Below are 20,820 nucleotides of genomic sequence, written 5' to 3' on the forward strand. Positions count from 1 at the left end.
ATGAACAACAATGGTCAGTCTGATCAAGGATCTATATGCTGAGAGGGAGCACTGATGCTGCCAGACACTTAGGAAGGAGAAGTCTGGAGGCGTCCAGCGACGTATTGACCTAACAGTTTAGCTTCGAAATATGCATTAGTTAATCTGCTTGGTATATAATTAAAAGCTTAGAAATGGTAGCCATATCAGTCTGTGTTCTCCAAACTAATTGCTCCAGGCAGCAACAGCAAGTGGGCAGCTCTCCACCAGGTTTATTCTGGAATGGATATCTATTGCTGTGTTCACACAAGCTCAACCGAACTGGCCTGTGACAGCGTCCTGAATCAAAGCTTGTCTAAATGTCTTGACTGTGGCCATGCTAGCAGCTACCTGGTAAAATAGTGTATTGTATTTTAACACCCTCCTCCTTGTCTGGTAAGCTAATTTTTTTAATGAGACTGAACAAGGAAGGACAAAAGAAAGTACCTGACGCTGTACCTGGTTCACCACAATGGGGCACAGCGCAGTACTCCCAGCGTATGTTAGGGTTTGTGGTGTAACACCAGGGCTTTTCACTGATTCCTCCAGGGTTTCTACAGTGGTTGGCAGAATTCTTCAATTCTGGAATGACCTCCACAGACAGGCGGTGCTGGTGGGGAACCTTCAAAACACAACGGTTAGAAGGAGAAAAATTCAATGATGAAAAAGTCTAAGGGTTTTGTCAAGTTTTACCTCAACAAAGCAATAAAATATTCCCACAATGAAGTAAGCAGAATATTCAAAAAAACAAGCTGAAATAAGAATGAGGAGTTGTAGGTTTAAATGAGGATTCCTCCATAATGGGTCGTTAGTTTACCATTCATTCCAGCTAAGTATCTGTTCATTAACAGACCCTAGTCATGGGATTTTCTGATGGGCAACACCCATTTAAACCCCAACTCGTCTTTTAGAACTGAAGAAGCTACTAGCATATGTGATGAAATGTCTTCAAGAAATTCCAAAGGTCCAGTTGTTTCAGCTTTTTTTTTTTTTTTAATAATACAATGACCTGGATGACTGAGAACCTCCACTGACAGAAGCAGTACAGAACAAGCTACAAAGATAACGGGAGGTTGAGTGTTTATTTTAGAAAGGAGTGCTTTATTCTATGTCCCATCAGAGGTTTGCTGTGGCTGGGAGTTAAATACAAAGCCAAAGTGGAAGTCTCTGAAACTGTTCCTCTGTTGGAGACTAATGACACTCAAATAAAAGATTAAACGACTGAAATGATCTTCTAAGACTTTGTATTGTTGTATTGGGTCTATAGTAATGTTACATTTTAATAACAGAGCAGTCAGAATGTGCTCTAACACGAGAGATATTAGGGGTTACATGATTGTTCCTGCAATCTAGACTGCCAATTCAAATATTTAACATCTGGGCCCTTTGTGTATCATGATCTTTAATCATCAGAGGAGCACTGGTCAAATCTGTCCCGAGAGACTTGGAGACGTGAGCTGAAAAGGCTGAGTTTAACACATGTGCTGCTGTAGTTGAACGTGTCAAGCCAACTGCTCCCTGGGTTGATTTTTCACTGGTGCCGGGAATGTTAAAAACAACAAGTCTCCATACCAAAATGACAAGTTAGGCCATTTGTCATTGCCTTCCAAAATAATCTGTTGACCACTGGCAGGAAATGGGACCCAAGTCTTTACACCCAACCACCCGTTCCAATCTTCTTCCTGCAGACGCTTTTGCGGCACTATAATGACTTCACAGTACTGTTCATCAACCCATCTAATAAAGAAGTCAACTGACAGGAAAATACAACTGTTAATGTTGTAGCAAATTATGTTCCTTTTCTGGCTGTGTTATAAAACATGACATTATAAATTGGCTTCCAAGGTAACATTGCCTTCCTACATTAACCACCAGCAAGATTAAATGGATGAATAATACCCAACAGTTACTCAAATGGCACATCTGAGGGAAAGAGAATTGTGTAATTAAATGTGACACTCCCTTTGAAGTAGTAATTGGCAACATTTTATGGACTTCTTGGATTCGGCAGTTGTCTGGCTGGCTCATTAAACATACCATCAGAGTGACAGTGTTCTTTTACAGTATGTTTAACTCATTGGCAGTGTTTTCCACATTTCTGCTGTTATACTGAGTCAAAGTCTGTCGTGCTTCTCCAAAGACACATTTCAAAAGGAAGCAGAAGTCACACATATTTGGACAAATATCATGTTAGATATATCTTAAACACAATGTGTGAAACTTCCAAATTGACATGTGGTTGAAGTGATACTGATGAGTGACATCCAACTCAAAACACATATGCTCTCAAATTTACATGGGAGGGAGACACGCATAGTTTAACACACTCAATACACCATAGCCAAAGACAATAGAAATGCTATACTCTGTGAATATATTTTGTGAATGAAAAAGTAAAATATTACTAAGGTCTTCTATCATGCACATTGTAACTCTGCTGTGGAGCACTTATCACAGCCGTCTGGTTCTACCTCATCTACTGAAAAACATATAAGGTATTTTGAATTTAAAACAGTCCAATCAGATTGCCCTCCGGGAAAACCTTTTCAGCAGACATTATCCAAGCGAAGCTATTATTATACTCACAAGGAGGAAATGAAAGCTTTGGTGCCGGCCAGGAACTTAAGAATAATCATTAGAATAATCCTGTTGTGTTAAAGTCTGACTTATGTTCGGCCAGCGCACCATATCAAACAAAATTACAATCTTCTCCTGCAAGCGGCAACTCACATTCTCCCTTTCTGATGTCCCTCTGTCTTCCCAATAACTCACAGCGCAAAGCCATGCTTCCCGCAGGGCTGCTACATTTGTCAAGCTTTGCACATATGAAGTTCATATGTGTCAAGATCCTCTGCAGATTTGTAACAAAGTTCACAATGAGTCCTTGATTTCAGACAGCGGTAGGAAAAAGTGGGCTTCTACTTTCCATTCAGTCCACTGAAAGGATACCTAGCTAACTAAGTTAGAGTTAACTGATTAAAGAATGTCTTTGGTAACATTTTTAGTCTTAGGCCGACATGCTTTTGAAAACATAAGGCCCGTTAAGGCTTTTCAGTACAATACTGTGGTAGAATAAGTTAAAAGAGTTCAAGCTAAATCAAGTCAGCATCTTCAACACGATCCATGTACAAGAAACATCACTGTTCTTGATAAGGAAAAATATACTTACACTTAAAAGCCTTCAAGATGACAACTAAGTAACTATTTGATAAAAAAAATAAATAAATAAAAATAGCTCAGGTCTAAGCCACTAACCTATTAGCCTATCATAGTCCATGTTACAGTACTAAGTTTGTAACCCTTTAGTTTATCATGATGTTGAATTTTCCTTGTACTTCCTGTTTTATTTTGTAATCGGTTATCTCTTTACGTTTAATTTCATTTTACTTCCTGTCTTTGTCTTTTCCCGCCATTGTCTTACCTTGCGTCTGGGTGCTCCTCCCCTCAGTAGTTTCACCTGTGTCTTGTTTCAGAATTAACTCTGCATGTGTATATCTGGTCCTAACTGTTTCCTTCCCTTTCCTTCTTTGTCTTTTCTGGTGAAGCCTCCAGTTCTTTGTTGTGTGCCTAGGCCTTTTGTTCTTTTTTTTCTGGATTTCAACTTGTCTTAATTTCTCTTTTGGGTTACTCTGCTCATCACTGAAGAGCCTTCTGTTTTTAGGAAGTTTCATTAAAGTTCAGTTGTTTTCTGTTCCTGCTGCCTCCTGTGTCTTGCTACACTCGTTGTAATGTGTTTGCCGACATTTTCAGAAATGACTCCAGTGCACGTTAAGTTAATATATTAACTTAGCCACAGATATTTAATTTTTTAAGGAAAACGTTGGTATTCCCAGTGGCCTCATCCTCTCATTATGCCAATGCGTTTCCTGCATTAAGTTACCGGGCCATTAGCTTGCTAAACTGATGGCCTCGGGTTGCTTCTAGATGCTGACCTAGATGCTGCTACTGGCCGTTATAGTACAGTAGCAGCAGTGTTCTCACGGTTTACAGTTGATCTTATCATTTTGTATACATGACTTCCCATTACCACCAGATTATGAGTTCCGTTTGTAGGCAGCAGTGGACGGCACTAAGTACAACCAGTATATAACCAGCTTTGCATCCGGCCGTTTCCATGGATGAGGTGCTTTGAACAGGCGCCTAATCCCCAAATTGCTCAAAGGACAATACACAAGTGGCGGCCCACTGCTCCAAGTGTACACACTACTGTTTGACATAATAGATGGGTCAAATGTAGAGAAAGAATTTCCCCATGAGAGATCAATAAGGGAATAATTCTTCTACTATCTTACTACAGCTCTGTGTACATTGTACAAATATGGAGAAAAGTTTCAAACTTGACAGGACTGTTGGCATAGTTGGTGTAAGAAGCTTTGATGGTTAAAATTCAGAGGAAGTGATGTGAATCTGTTCTGAGAAATATTTTATATTACTATACAATACAAACAAAAACGAGCTATATTTTCTGAGAATCATCGCACAGTTCAACAAAAGCCATTTGCCCCTCGCACACAGACGTCAGATCTATTAGCATCTTGTCTCTCTTGTCGAGCCGCTGACAAATTAGTTTTACAGTCCTCCCCTACATGATGTGGCATTTGTTTTTCACGGGTTAGCGATCCAAAAATGGAGACGAAATCTCAGTCTTCTTGACACATTAATAAACTGGTTCTTGTACTAAAAGTACAATTCAGAAGCTTCTGTTTAATTCTGTGTATTCATTTTTTTTCATTAATTTTCCAAAGGAACTGTTCTAACTGGTGTAAAGGTATTGCAGTCCTGACAAAATGACGGTAATTAGGAAACAGTAACACGCCATGTGTTACCAGAGTAAAGACAGTCGAGGTGAAAAATAAATCTCGGTGTGCAAACTCAAACTTACTTTTTATTTGTGTAGCATTTGTAGTTTTCTGTGTTAAGTGATCATGTATACACATGGCTTTGGGAATGTGTGAAGGCGAAGAAGAAAAAAAAAAGATTCATTTGGGAACTTTTAAGTACAAGCCAATGTTGTGTGGAGGCAAAAGTAGAGCGAATGAGCTAACACTTGTGAACTGCATCAGACAGCAAGCAGTTGGCACAATGTATATAGTTTGTGTGTGAGCAAATGTGTGTGTGTGGGTCTTGGTGATGGAGTCTGTGGAGCACATGCGTGTGAAAGCTAATTGCTTCCAGAGGCAGGATGTGACACGATGAGCCCCTCCCTCCCTCTCTGCTGACCTGGCACACACACACACACACACTCACACAGTGACACACACAAACACACACTGCACAGGAGAGTAGTAACAGTTCACCCAAGCAGACCCTCTCCCTGAGCAAAGCCGTAAAAACATAAAGGGGCTTTTTGGCCACAGGGAGTTTGTGTGCGTATGCATGTCTTTGCACTTGCAAGCACTTTTGTGTGATTTTTCCATCTCTGAGTAGAGGTCAGGAATGTTTGATTATAAGAGTTGAACATCCACACGCTCCATACCAGTAAAGCATCTATCTTCTACCAGTTTAAATCTGGCTTTGATTTATGAACCCGAGCTTTAATTGCTGTCACCGCTTAGAAAATTCATCAACAGTGGCGCCATGTATTCCTTAAACGGCTTCTATGTGGATCATACCCATGAGAGTGACAAGTCTCAGTCCATGCATTGATATATTTTAGCAGCATTTCCATTCAAACCTGTGTAGTTACATTACGTTGCTTCAGAATCATACGCACACACACATGAGTACACTCTGTCCATAATACCTGCTGGTTCCATGGCTGACACTGTATCCCAGACCTCGTCACATTCACACCACCTTGGTAGGAGCGACCTCTGTCATTGTAGCACGTTGCTGTCGATAGGAAACAGGACGCATATAAGTTCTCCGTTCATTGTTGCATGGCATTAATTCTGACGTCTGGACGTGAACACAAACACCTTTTCACACTTACTTGTGACTTGATCTTTCTTGATATCTGAAATGCAGACCAAAGACCAGATTAAAAAAAGAAAACTTTAGTTTCAAGAGGACGCAGAGCTATTAAGTAATCTGGCCAAAAAAGTAAATCCATAGGGCACTGTGAGCCAATTCAGTACAAGATTATATTACAGAGCAATCATACACACTACTGTGCCGAGCATCAAACAGACACACACACACATTTGCAGCTGCACTGTATATTTTGGCGCAGCTCAGTTAAACCCTCTTAATGACCTCATCAGTGACCTGAAGTGTAGCAAGCCAGGCTTTATTTGGCCCTTAGAGCACATGGTTAAATGCATCAGGCCAACTCCTGCTTTTCTTTTACATATATCTTGTATGTATCTTTTCGAGCTAGCTAAAATGATCATGCATTTAACAGACTCAAGATCATACTACAAGTAGAAACAAGATACATTATCCTTTACACTGTCTCTACATATAGGAGGAGTAATACACTCCAACTTGTTCAACTGAGGGGTACTGAGATTCATTTAGGATGACTGTACAGCTTATGAAAGACTACTCCAGACTGCCTCATTGAGGCATATCTTACCTACAAAAGGAACATATGTACAAGCATCAGGGTTTGTGTGAAGACTTGGTAAGGCCTGACAGTTGGGCAGCAGTGAATTGGGAGCGTGGGACCCGATGACAGAGCTGAAGAGCCCCGACTGGACTGACCTGCTGCCCTCGAGAACCAACCACTCCTTATGGCAGTACAGCTCCTTCACTGCCAGGCAATGTTCTCTGTGTGGTAAAGGATAAAATACATAATGATGCTTTATTCATTCATTCGGAAACGCAGTGAGTGATGAATTCTGAGACTGAAAATATCCACTCCGTTATTTATTAAAACCATTCCCCCATCCATTCAGTCTTTCCTTCTTAGTTTCATGTACCCAAAGTGAACGAGAAGAGAAAACAAGGAGAAACATGCTACCTGCAGACAAGTTTAGGAGCAGGTCCTAACCCCGAGGGGTTGCAGTCAGGGAAAGAGGAATGGCACAGCAATGAGCGTACCGCGGGGCTACACAGCCCACTGAGTCCTTCAAGCTCCGCCCACCAGCTCTGAACCAGGTACTCCTGCATGTCCTCGGGGTCCGAGAGGGAGGAGTTAAAGAAAACCAGCGAGTCATCGTGCAGAATTGTGCGACAGACATCGCCACGATATGCACTGCAGTAACCTGCGACGCCTTTATAAAGTCTGTTGGATGGAAACACAACACAAATGCATTCCGATCAGATAGGGGCACTTTCTGTCTGGTGGCAAGTGGGGGAGATGTTGAATGACTTGCAACAACATACATAGACCTCTGTGTCAAGAAAGTTAATGACTGTCTGGAAATAAGACTATATTATTTCATGGGAAGAAAAACACACCGATCAGCCACAACATTAAAACCACTGACAGTGAAAGTGAATAACATCCCTTTTAGGGATAAGAAGTTCCTTACCTTTAGAAAATACACCATCTTAAATGTAATGAAATTAAATGGAGTGATGCTTTCCGGAGACACAGATATGGTAAAAAACAGAGGCAACAAGAACAAATTGAACAATGACGGGCCTAAAATTGACCCCTGGGGAACACCACATGAGAGAGAATGTTTTTGGAGCTATAATTTCACAAACACAAAACTCACAACCTCTGTGGTATCATAAAATTATCAGCTGTAATAATACACAGGAGATAAGAATAAGAATAAGAATAAGAAAAACCTTTATTCGTCCCACAATGGGGAAATTGCAGTTTGCAACAGCATGTAGAAATGACACAGATATAAAAAATAATAGATATATTGCACATATTAGGAGTGCTCGTTGTGGAGCCTAACAGCAGCAGGAAGGAAAGACCTTCTGTATCTTTCCTTCACACATCGAGGGTGAAGCAGTCTGTCACTGAAGCTGCTCCTCAGTCCTGTCAGGTCACCGTGCAGGGGGTGGGACTCATTGCCCAGCATGGAGGACAGTTTAGTCATTGACCATTTTGTGACAATACAATGTTCTACTGGGAAACTTTTGGATCTGACATTACTGTGGATGTTACTTAGACATGTACCACCCACCTAGACCAGACCAGGCAACCCCCACCCCATAGCAATGATGGCTTGATGGCAGCAGTCATCCCCATCAGGATGCAGCCTGACACAGGCACACACACAAAAATGATTTAGGAACCACTAAAAAAAAAAAACATGAAGAACAGCACAAGGTGTTGACCTGGCCTCCAAATTTGCTAGATCCCAAACTGATCAAGAATCTGTGGGATGATCCACAAAGGCCCCTCCCCTCAACCCATAGGACCCAAAGGCCCCCACTAACAACATTCTGTTGCCAGACACCACAGGACACCATCAGAAGGCCCATGTCCTTTCTCTGATGAGACTGTCTTTGAGGCACACGGGAGACCTACACAATATTAGGAAGGTGGTCATAATCTTATGCCTGATCAGTGTATGCATCATGTAGAAATGACTTGAGAGGAGACAATTTTCCTGGTAGAAATGATCACTTGCTTCCTAATAATATTGCCTGGATCCATTTGTAATGTGTGTATTCTGGTTTAACATATTTCCTTAAAAGAAGAAAACAGTAGGGAAAAAAACGTTTTATGGCTTTGGCTGACACTCAAAGCATGGCCACTAAAGAAAATATTAAGACATGGTGTTTCACCTGAAATATTTTCTTTTACATCATCCAGATGTTGTTCATTGTGGAAGCTTTCTGTGAAATCACATCCTGTCTGTTGGACTTCCTTGCCGCCTCTCGACTGAACGGCTTAGTCACACAGTCATGCTTTGCATAAATATGTCTGTGCACCAGACTCCCCGTATTCCTCTTTCACTCTGTGTTTGTCTGCTTTCTTTTACGCTCTTACGCCGTCGAGCCTGGATGTGATTCACATTTCAGGCCGTCTCACATTTCAGTCTTCCCCACTGCCTGCCTGACAGCCTTCACTCCAGCTTTCCTGCTGTCTGGTTGTATTGCAATACTTAAAACTTCCAGATGTCGCCTCTTGGGGAGGTTGGTGCTTCAGCATAGTAAACTTAAAGGTGACCGGTAAATCTATCAGCCCCACCTTTTTTTTTTTTTTTTTTCTCTCGTTCTTCCTCGCTGTATCTCTGTGTTTCTTTTGTCCAGATGTGGTCATGAGTTGGCAAATATAACCATTCCGTCTGCTGTCTCTAATGCACTACATTTTTCATCAGGCAGCCCAAGGCCAACATTTCCTTTTTCCTTATTTGCTTTTTCTTTTCTTTATTCGCCGCATTTCCCTCTCCCCCTTTACAGTATCTTTCGTTCTCTCTGCAGTTACATAGTCCAGATGTGTGTTATGGTTCAGAAAGGTTCAAATTCAACTTGCACCATATGGGTGATTGAGAGTCTGATCCCCCTCTTGGCACTGGTGAGTTTATTGGACCAAGCCAAACTGTATGTTGTATTCAGCAGGCTTAAAGGCAGCAGCAGCACTCAAGTGGCTGTGGTGCCCACGAGTGAAGGTGGATCAGTTGGGTCAGAGGTATTTTTTATTAACTCTTTTTATACTCATACTGTACATGCAATAAATAAAAATAAAACAAAAGACATAAAGCACAGACCATTCCATAGAAAGTGCAAGGCGGATCTCTTACCTCCATTCTATGGGGAAGTGGCAATATCCAGAGGACACGGGTTGAATGAGCCCATATAGAAGGAGATGGAAAAACAAACAGATGAGAGAAGGAAAATGGCTAAAAATTAGTATTTGTAGGAAGAGACAAGCGACCATCATGTGTCTCTCTGCAACTCATAGCTAGCTGTGAAGAGACGGAGGGATGGCCAGGTGGAAGGAAAGTGTGTGTGGTCAAGGAGCAGGGGACGCATGTGTTTTGAGGTGACTGCAGTCATGGGGTGTGTGCGCGTGGGTGGGTGTGATTGAGGATCGGCCAAATGGGGTAGACAACAAACAGCTGAAGCCACACAAAGCTCAACTAATACAACTGGCAGCTAGCATAACAAAAGATGCTATCGTTAGCTTCGACAACAACATACCCAGACGACAGCTACAAGTAATTATAGGTATTGAGTGTTCTCTAATGTGGCAATTTGCAGTGAATTTGTAACATTTGATAGTGTGAGGTGGGGATCGAACACGTCATTACCTGCGACTGTGACTTTTGCGGTTGCTTTGGCGGTGTTGGCTCCAGCGCTGTGTCTGTTAGAGGCCATACAGGTATACAGAGCCGGTTTACTCACCGTCACTCTAAGAACGGACAGTATCACCTCCCCCACCAAGGTCTCTTCAACTGATGCACCCGAGATCTGGAAATAAGTGACAGTAAAAAATATACCACGGTAGCAAGGGCAAATTACACTTGAAGAAATTTGCCTTAAGATGTTGCCAACTTGTTGCCTGCTATTTTTTTCACAGCTGTGTGTTCATTTAGAAACGGCTCATAATCCTAAAATACCTCCTTGGCCCAGAGAGCAGTACTGGTTGTTGATTCTCGCTGGGTCACTACAGATGACCCCGGTTTCATTACACACACACAGTCACATTTGTTCACATAAAATATTCATAAATTAGGAATTCACCATGGCTGTACTACCTCATAGGATCAAAATTGTGCCTGTTTCCAGTTGGGACTGTCATGCCAAAAACATGCAATACCACACCCTCAATGCCTCCTCTGAAACTACTTTGGAAATACCAAAGGATGGAAGGTAGTGTATACAGTACATAACATACAGAAGGAGGATGAATCTGTAGTTGAAGTCAACTTAAAATGGGAAGATCTCATAACCACAGCACAAAAATTACTCTTGTTCTCTATTAAGTTTGGTTTCTACTTCTGCAATTGATCCATGCGGAGCCAAGGTTTTACCCCTACACTGTAGCCCATGCTATGTTGTGAGCATTGTTTCGGCAGCATTGTTGTAACAATGCCGCTAAGACACTAGTTGACGACCGGATCTGAGCGGCTCATGTTGGGGTTGGAGCTGATAAAGGTTGAGCAACTTTTGCTGAAATACTGCAACACAGAGAAGATAGAAGCTACCTTAGAAGTAATACTTTCTGTGTTGTTCTGGCTACCAAGAGCTGTGCATGAGGAAATTCCAGACCAATCACAGTGGCTTCGGTATGCGTTGCAGCGAATTGTGGGTACATTTCTAGGGTGGTGTGCATAAGGCTATGTTGTGCCTGTCATGTTGATCTGATGCAGAAGCATAAATGTAGCTTCAACAGTGCATTTATAGGCCAGGATAAACAAATGAGGATTTCATTTTCTGCACTCTGTCTTTACTTGCACTCCTCATCAGAGGATGGCAGTTAACGCAAAACTGAGTTTATTATGAACCCATTGTCAAAATCTTTCCTCTCCAAGTTCCATTACGGATTAAATAAAAAATGCTGTATAAAGATTAAACTGTCTGTAAACTGTAAACTACGACACGCATAATCATGTATCATAGATAAGACTACTTCTAATCCTATAAAAGTTGTGGAAATTCTCTAGAATTCACACGATGTAAATCAAGCCTGATAAAATGTGTTTGTTGTTTTTAGTTTTCTTATTCCCACTTGCATATAGACCTGTGATTTATGCGAGGGACTATATTGTGTGTGTGTGTGTGTCAGTTGGTCAAGGTGCTGATAGGTCTATATTTGACGCTGCGTCTGACACCGCCTGTTTTTAGCTCGATGCAGCCCCGCTGAAATTAATGTCCTCAACGAGCTGCCAAAAAAAGCAGCTCCCACAGTCATTTTAATCAGCACACGCACACACACATATATATAGTATTTACAAGCGTTATGGGCTTGTAATCACATTGTAGCTAGCACCCAAGACTGTTAAATACCCAGACATTATGTGGTGCATGTCGACCGCAAGAGCGTGTTTAAAAAAAATGTCTGCTGCCTCGCTGAAAAAAATTAACATTCTTGAGGTGGCCACGCGTGTGATCTCTTATCCACTGTTCAAGAAACAATCGGAACTTAGGAACTTTTTTCCGTTCCACACGCCATTCAGCATATGTCATACGTGGTTGCCCTTTGACATCACAAGCATGAAACTCGCTCACATTAAAAACAACAAGCCAATTTAAAGCTGATAACAATGTGTATTAGTAGATAAATGCAAGGTAATCTCTTCAGGCCTCTGTCATCATAATGAGAATTCCTTGCCATTTATATCACTGGTACCACAGCCGATCTTAAGCACATTAACTGGAGTGTGTGTGGGAAGAGAGACAGGGGGAGACAGCAAGGGATTAGTGGGGAATTTCTTGTATATTCATGAGAGTATAATGGATTTACGTATGTTTTGTAATTATTGCTCGTGCCCTTTTTATTTTATGACTGACCATAGTATTTTGTTGCTCCAACCACATGGACAGAAGACGGTTGGTGTATCAAAGACATGAGTGGTTCATTTCTTCCAGAGCTGAAAATCCACTACATTGACAAGGGTCTTAAGTGTCTGCAGACTTAAGAAAGGGATCAGAGTTACTGTGTCTGCAAATCTGCACTGTAGGTACTGGTTGTGCAGATGATGCCTAAATATATATATATATATATATATATATATATATATATATATATATATATAATTCAAATTTACAGGTCAGAGATCAACAAAAGTCAAGGTCTGACCTTACATCCAATGCATTCTTTCGAACGCAGTATCTCAGGAAAGCCCTTGGGTGGTCAAAATTTGGCACAAACATCCACTTGGACTCAGCGATGATTTGATCGGAATTTGGTGTTACAAAAGGACAAAAGTCAGCATCCCTGTGACCTCTTGCGTTTCCTATAACATATAAGAATTGACTAAACTTCACACCAACGTCCAGACCAATAAAATAAAATGATCAAGTGATGACAATTTACATCCAAAGTCTCAAAAGTTTACTTCACAGTGACATCCTAATGTTGGGCAAGAATATTTATGCAGGTAAACTGCAACTTGACTGTTTGGTGGAGGCATACAACCTCGAGGCAGTAATTTTAGTTCTTATATATTAATTAGTACAGCTATATTTTTGATTATGTCACTTTGCAGTTGCTTTGAGATTAAGATTTCATAAAAGAGACTTTATGTGATTATCTTATCACACACATTGCTGGGGGATTTGTGGATTAGTGTTTAAAGAAGCAGATTTGGGACGATGAAGTCACTGGTTTGATCCCATCCACGTCCAAGGCTGAGGTGCCTTTGTACTTCATGATGGCCTTACCGACCATCGACTATATCTGCTCTATTATTGTTAGCCCTTTCTCATTAAGCACTCCAGCTGACAATGTGTCACAATTTGTGCAACGTGCTAAAATGTCTCTTATGTTGGCTGTGTTTACTGACATTCGAACCATTCAAAAGAAGAACTCAACCACCATGGAAGAGACAAGAATATATACACAACCAGCTATGGCTGAACCAGGTATATTCACGGATTGATGGATGGATGAATGTGGAACCCAAGCAAACACAAAGTTATATTTCCAAATGGACCGAAAAAAAAAAAATTAGAAGAGAGCATGGTTTTGGGATACAGTAAATTTAACATATAAGCATTAGCAGTGACCCTTTTAGAAACCCATTGCTTACATGTATGTGCACACTTAATCTGAACACTCACAGTATTCCCATTTTCCAGCCAAGTGATGGTGGGGATCGGATTTCCTGTGGCGTTACACTCCAGGGAAATCTGGCTACCATACGCTACTCTCTTCTCCTTTGGGACCCGCAGGATTCGGGCTGGAGCTGAGAAAGTACACAAACAAAACACAGGTGCTATGGTATGGATTCATGAAATCACATACTAACACTGCTATATTACATTACATTTCCTTAATCAAGTATAATTAAGTATAAGAAGTGAAACTAAATATAAATACATACCCTGTACTTCTATGGTGACAGGCTTTGAAAAGGCCAAACCAAAGCTGTTCTTGGCCACACATCGGTACTGTCCAGCATCCTCCTTCTGTATGTTATGGATTTTCAATGCACCATAGTCGAGAATGGTAACACGGTCACTGATCTGGAAAAAAAATGTCGTGATTTATTTATTATTTTCCTTTTTAAAAAATATACAATAGCTTTGTTGGTATTATTATAACATTGTTACTGGCTAAAGATAGGAGGTGATGGAACCAAAACAGTTATTAGATCATGGTACTGTATTTAAGAGGCAATGAGCACTTCCTGTCATTAGTAGACATCCAAAAACTTTCTTTGGTTATAGTTGTTGGTTAAAATAGCCCATACCTTGATAAGTTCATCATCTTTAAGCCACGTGACATCCGGCTTGGGGTTGCCAAATGTAACACAGGGCAGCACTGCTTTGGATTCTATGAGAAGGGTCACATTGGTAGGATGCCGTTTGATCTGTGGCTCTGATGGAAAAACGGACAAGACAAGAAATACCATACGGTGGTTTAGTCTACTATCTCAAAGGAAAGAGATGACTGCAATAAAACTGTAGACTTGGCACATTCTCTCAAACGTCTGGACTAAATGTCAAAATTGACTGGGCTCTGGAAGACGTACTCATCTTCAGCTGGAGCGCTCCACAGCTCTTGGCAGGCTCTCCGATGCCGTTACTGGCGATGCAGCAGTACTCTCCATTATCTGACTCTCTTACACGAGGGATGATCAGCATCTGACCCTGCTCCCTGGTAAGGTATCGAGTGTCATAGTACCTGGTGGTACACGAATAAAGGTCTGAGTACAAGTCAACAAATTAGTCTTACTAACTATCTATAAATGTTGGCTTTGTGATTATACTTTTCCCAGTTGTATGTCAAGCAGATACATTCAAACCATCTGTACCAAATGCAGTGGAAAAGATGTGAATGGTGAAGGCAACAGTGGCTCTAGCAGAACCAGGAACAACACCTGCAATCTCCAGCCCAGGCCTAAGACAGAAGCTAATGGTGTTCTGGCTATGTTAGCGTTGTGTATAATGGTCACACTTAGCAAAACTGACTTTTTTAAATAATTTTACCTTGATGGCTTAATGTCAAATAACCATACAATATTTAATGTTAACCTTGTAATTGCAACACTTATGGGTTGGAGGACCGCACCCATCCAACCATAACACTCAAACTTCATGCAAAGAAAACTTAAAATGTGACTGACAAGCAATCTGTGTTGAAAGTATGGCAGTGGACATGTCTTATTCTTTATTTAAACTGCAACATTATTCTCTGGAAGTGCCTGAAAGCTGAAAAAAGGTTTTGTTCTAAACTTACATAATTGGGTGGTTGTTCTTGGTCCAGGTGATGTCTGCAGGAGGACGTGACTGCACCTCGCAGATGAAGGTGGCATTGTGATCCTGCAGCACATCCACTGTCTCCAGTAAGGTGATGATACGAGGCGCTAGGCGATGCACACGCAGAGAAAACATATTTTTGTTACAAAACAAGGAAGCTATTCTTTGGAAGGGGGGAAAAGAGAAAGCTGATATTGGTTCTCTGTGCATAGCATAGATAGCGGTCACTGTGCTGCAGATGTGCTCACAGAACAGAGAATATACAACCTGCAAAATGTTAACTGCTAGTGCACAAGTCATTGTGTTGGAGATGGTCAGCATTTCTAACACAAGCATTCAAGCATGTTCTTTCTTTGGGAACAGAGTTACAAAACACTTCTGAAGTGTTGCTCAATTGGTTGGTTGAAACATCACAGTGCCATGGGAGTGCCTGGTTAAATTTGATTATGCAGTGATGGTCAAACAACAACACTGGTCGGGCATCAGTTTATAACTTCAGATCCTCAGCTCCCACTAAAAATGACTTGAGCCAGTTGCTTCTTCTCACAGAGAAGAGTAAACGGCTGGATCTTTTTAGCCATTTTGTTTTAACATTCTTTACATTCCTGTTTTAGACTGAGTCATCTGTTTTGGTCAGTTAGCACCCAGCTTTGATTGCTGGCTAACGTAACCGGGTCAAGGGGTTTTGAGGTGTGTCACAGTTTTGGCCCGAGCAGAGCAGAGGAAGGTCAACCCTGAGGTGATGAGAGGGAGGAAAAGAAGTGTAGTTATTGGTAAAATTAACCCTGAAACATTTCAGATGTGGGAGGTTTGCAAGGGAACAATAGGTATAGTTGAACTTTAATCGTAATCGTAAGTGACGGCGCACCTTGAATTATTATTCAAGCAGAAGTTGGAACAGATTTTAATTTAATGTTCAAAGACAACCTCCATCTCCCTTACACACACTGTTCTCCTTTATCACCTTTCAACACATGGTCTTTGTTAAAGGAGAGTGGATGGCTTACCACTGAGTTTGAACATTAGTGCAACAACGTGTTCTTTTTTTGTGACAACAAATAAACCAATCCAGAGTAAAGGATGGATCACTACGTGTATTTATAGCTTTAATCGTGGAAGGGAGTACTTGGGAAAAGCAGAAGGGGTTCTTTCAAACGAGGGCTAAAAGAAAAACATCTCTGTATTTGAAAGACGGTCTAATACTTGTTTTATTTGTTTCAGTCTTGGTGGATATATTGGGGAGAAGAAGATGGGAGGGGGAGTAAAAACAGAAAAGGCACGCGGAAAGGAAAAAGAAATGGAAGGCGGTAGTAGCACATGGGTGAGGCAGCAAGTGTTTACGTGGATTCAGATCAGAGACACCGGGGTTGCTTTAAACTTTGCCTGAACTGAGGAGAGGGAAGATGGAAAACAGAAAACAGTGGAGAGAAGAAAGGGAGACAATGGAGGAGGGGAGGGAGGGAAGAAGAAGAAAGCGGAGAACAGGAAAGGATTAGAGTTTAAAGGACATTAAGCTTGTTTTGTCTCTTGTGAAACAGAGATTTCACAATAACATGGCTGGAAAAAGCAGCCACATCACCACGACTGATGAAGAAAAAAAAAAAAGAAGCTACCATAAATCATAAACCCTGACATGAGGTTAAACTTTGTTTTTAAATACTGGGGTGTAATTTTAGCCAAGGTCAAAGTAAGGCGAAAATATCTCGTATCTGCTTTATTAAATTTGTTTTCATGTGCGCAGTCTTATTTTTAGCCGTGCTCTGTGGATCCATCTCTTCACTGTGATATCACCCATGCTAACGGATTGCCGTGTCATTTGAGGTTTATGGTGCAAAGAGGAGGATGACTTTGGTGGTCCCCGAACTTTTAGCAAGGGGGCGAAGTGCTTCCTCTTAAGAACTTTCATAGGAGCAAGTTACACAACGTGTGTTTCTTTCAGAGTCCTTCTATTGCCAATATTATGTCTGAACAGATGGGGAACATCTGAGGCGAGAAGCCACAACGTGACTCATTATTTAGAGCAAACGAGAGCCGTGCTGGATCTGACCTTGTCAGAGGTTCATGTTTTGAAAAAGTCCCTACGTGTTGTTTGGACACCCGAGGTGATATGGTGCTGTTAAGGCCTGCAAAAGAGGCCGCTGCAGACTAAAGACTAGATGTGACCACTGTAAGTTACACAATCCCACTTCATCTCAGTCGGTGGTCTTCCATTGTGACACACGCTCATATATTTAGTGTTGTTGTGTGTCCACTCCAGAAGATAAAAATATAAAGCTGATGCAGGAAAATTTTTGCTCACGCATGTTTTTGTCATTTTTGTTCTTGTTGCTGATACCAACAACCACCAAATAAATTGCTCCCTCCACGTTTTTTGCGTCCTTTTCTGATTTATCTCCTCCTTTTCCAAACTCCAAATTCTTTCCCATAAATGTGGCTCCTTTTTTTCTTTTTTCTTTTTTTTTTTTTTTTCTCACAGCCTGTAACTTATAACCTCTGGTTCCTCTTTGTCTTTGCTTTGATTTGCAGTTTATCCTCCAGGTTTTTTCCATACTACAGAGTCAGATTGTAAACAGTGCTCTCTCTCTTTCACACACTTTGGTGCTATCATGCAGACCAGATACACTTCTGGCTTCCGTGTGGCTGAAATGAGAACAAGCGCTAAAAATCGGTGTTGTCCTCAGGGACTGTTTGCAGAGGAGTCATCTGTTTGTTGGCGCCTCGGCTCGCACAGGCGTGCTAAGAAGAATGAAATATGTTCTTAACCTATCACGCTGCATGTAAACTCTTAACTCATCTTCGTCCGCTGGCTTACAACATTGTTTAATAATCTCACGGAGTAGCTATAAAATACATAGTCCTTTTAACAGAAAATACTGCTTCATCGTTCTAGATGGTTCAATGTTGTGATAATGTTTAGACCCATGCTCTCATCAGTTTATTTGCCAAAAAATAGCTTGAAACTTAAGAGTTACTCAGAAGCGTTTGCTGGAACTTGTTTTAGTTCCAATAACTATTGGAGAAAGTACCCCATTTTTCAGTGTGTACAGGAAGTGAGAAAATCCATAGACCTGCAAACTCCCTTTAAAAGGTTTTTGTTTAGCTTCTAATTCAGAGTAGGTATTTTCCCAGCAGACAATGTACGTTTTGTGACGTAAGTGTAAGTTGATTGGTTGAACACATGAACATGTTAGTTGTGTAAACAACAGCGCTTAACATCAGTCCTGAAAAACTGAACAAAACTTAAAAAAACGGACCAACAGTGAAGTCCAGGCTTTATGTGACGTCGCTGGACGTCGTGCATAACTAAGTGACTCTGCAATACAAACTGCCAGTCTTTGGCATTCATACTAACTGCACGGATACCCTTGAAGGTATGTAGTTCTCAGGGAGAATGGTTTGTTGCAAAATGGCCAGAGAGAACATAAAGAAAGAAACCACTTAACCTCTGGGGTTAATGCGTGTTTAGTCTCTTTAAACTTGTAGTCCGCTATCTCAAATAAAAAGTTTAAGCTGAGTGCTTTTCATTGCTGGCGAGAACCCTGAGGGCCAATGATCAACATTGGTTTTATTTGTTTGCTCGCACTGATTTCAGTTTAAATCAAACGGAGCAAATCAAAGCCAGCTTCGCCCCAGCAGAGCACATGAAAGTGGATCACTTTGTGCCATCCATCCTAGCTTTGCTCAACAGACCCACGCCTCCAAACCACTACAGAGACCCAACGGTCATGATATAATAGTGCACTTTTACAGCACTTGTCAGTCCAGAGTTTCTGAATATTTATTTATGGCTTTTTAAGCTGTGGTTGGTCCAAACTCAATTAGCTCAAGCTCCAACTTGATCTTAAAATAACAAGCTTTGCTCACATTTGGCCAGTTTATTTTGTTTAATCCTGACAAATGAAACGTAAGGGAATACTTCAACATTTTTGAAATACATTTTCTTTCTTTTCAAGAGTAAGACAAAAACAAGGATTTCCATGAGTGTGTGAAGAATAAAGCCAAAGCCTGCACCTATTTAACCTGGAGATTTCAACAAAACACATGTTTGCAAACAGGACAAACTCCATTTACAGCATAAACGACATGCAGACCATTAATTCAAGATACAGGTAAGGCTACAAAGTACAGGCAGGATCACACAATTCTGAAACTTTCCCCAACATATGCACCGATCAGCCCCAACATTAAAACCACCTTCCTAATATTGTGTAGGTCTCCCTTGTGCCTCCAAAACAGTTGTGACTCATCAGAGAATGGACATGGGCCTTCTGAGGGTGTCCTGTGGTGTCTGGTAACAGAATGTTGTTAGTGGGGGTCTTTGGGTCCTATGGGTTGAGGGGAGGGGCCTCTGTGGATCATCCCACAGATACCTGATCAGTTTGGGATCTAGTGAATTTCGAGGCCAGGGTCAACACCTTGTACTGTTTTTCTTGTTTTTTTAGTTGTTCCTAGACCATTTTTGTGTGTGTGTCTGTGACGGGCTGCATCCTACTGGGAACGGCTGCTGCCATCAAGGAGTGTCATTGCTATGGGGTGGGGGTGCCTGGTCTGGGCTAGGTGGGTGGTAACATCCACACAAATGTCAGGTCCAAAAGTTTCCCAGCAGAACAATGAATTGTCACAAGATGGTCAATGATATTCTCTTCTCCTTTCAGTGGTCATAATGTTATGCCTGATCAGTGTACATTGCAGCAATATCAGGCTATATCACATCAAATGACATTCAAAAACATGGACATTGCTGTTTGTTCGACATAATTATGGGAATTAGTTTATAGGTTAATTCTGAGAGTGAACATGTTTTAGCTTAAACACCTTAAGGAACCTTTCACCTACATAGTCAAGCTGTAGAATCATTAGAAACTAGGAAAAATGATCAAATCAGCAGGTCAGCCAAGGTGGCAAGACAAAATGCTTTGATTTAGAAATTCTCCCAGTGGGATTTAAAACTGTGCAGAGGACATAGTGCAGTGTAGCCATGGCTGATAGAATCCCTAGGTTATCCTATATGGTGCTGCTTAACCCCAAGCACCCCAAATGGACTGCTCCAAACTCAAACAGGTTTTAGATTTTATCCCCAACATTTTTATCCCACATTGCAGATGACGTACCAGACCATTTGGTGTTGGACAGACTATGGATTGATTTCATGACAGAAGTGGTAGCTCTACAAATAAGTCCAACGTGTCTTGATGAAGCAGAACATCCCCTACATCAACTTTTGTCTTATTTGCAAAACACTGCATGACATATCTTCGCTGTCGCTACAAATGAACTACAAGCTAAGGGCAGATTGTAGGGCAAGTCTCTACGGCTCAACTTACTGTAGCTCACCTGCTGCAACACCCACCCAGGCTTTGTGGATCCACCTGTTTCTCTGAGCCGGCGAGCAGCGTACTGCATATAGCTGTGTATCTCTAAAACATGTATGTCTATGGTTCGACATGCAGGCACACGCATGTGATTGTAAAACCACATGACATCAAAAAGGATTTGATATCCGTCTCACATGTCCTCGTTCTGAAGCCGCAGCTGAACTTGCTGCTTCAACAACAGGTTCTAATGTGGCCTATTAGAAAG

The 20,820-nt window shown here is 41.3% G+C and overlaps 1 protein-coding gene across 1 annotated transcript in view; it reads right to left on the reverse strand.

Moving 5' to 3' along the window:
• The window catches only part of musk (muscle, skeletal, receptor tyrosine kinase), a 32,587-nt gene that overhangs the window by 10,097 nt on the left and 1,670 nt on the right, over window positions 1-20,820 (reverse strand). Inside the window, exons 2-13 of the mRNA XM_084572565.1 lie at window positions 15,221-15,347; window positions 14,514-14,665; window positions 14,232-14,359; window positions 13,863-14,004; window positions 13,600-13,724; window positions 10,125-10,284; window positions 9,615-9,621; window positions 6,923-7,186; window positions 6,536-6,729; window positions 5,951-5,974; window positions 5,762-5,850; window positions 466-640 (exon numbers count right to left, since the gene is read on the reverse strand). Of these exons, the coding sequence (XP_084428691.1) occupies window positions 466-640; window positions 5,762-5,850; window positions 5,951-5,974; window positions 6,536-6,729; window positions 6,923-7,186; window positions 9,615-9,621; window positions 10,125-10,284; window positions 13,600-13,724; window positions 13,863-14,004; window positions 14,232-14,359; window positions 14,514-14,665; window positions 15,221-15,347 (1,587 nt within the window). The remainder of the gene's footprint in view (window positions 1-465; window positions 641-5,761; window positions 5,851-5,950; window positions 5,975-6,535; window positions 6,730-6,922; window positions 7,187-9,614; window positions 9,622-10,124; window positions 10,285-13,599; window positions 13,725-13,862; window positions 14,005-14,231; window positions 14,360-14,513; window positions 14,666-15,220; window positions 15,348-20,820) is intronic.

The sequence above is a fragment of the Chelon labrosus genome (genome assembly GCF_963514085.1).
Source record: "Chelon labrosus genome assembly, chromosome: 22".
Taxonomy (NCBI): Eukaryota; Metazoa; Chordata; class Actinopteri; order Mugiliformes; family Mugilidae; genus Chelon; species Chelon labrosus.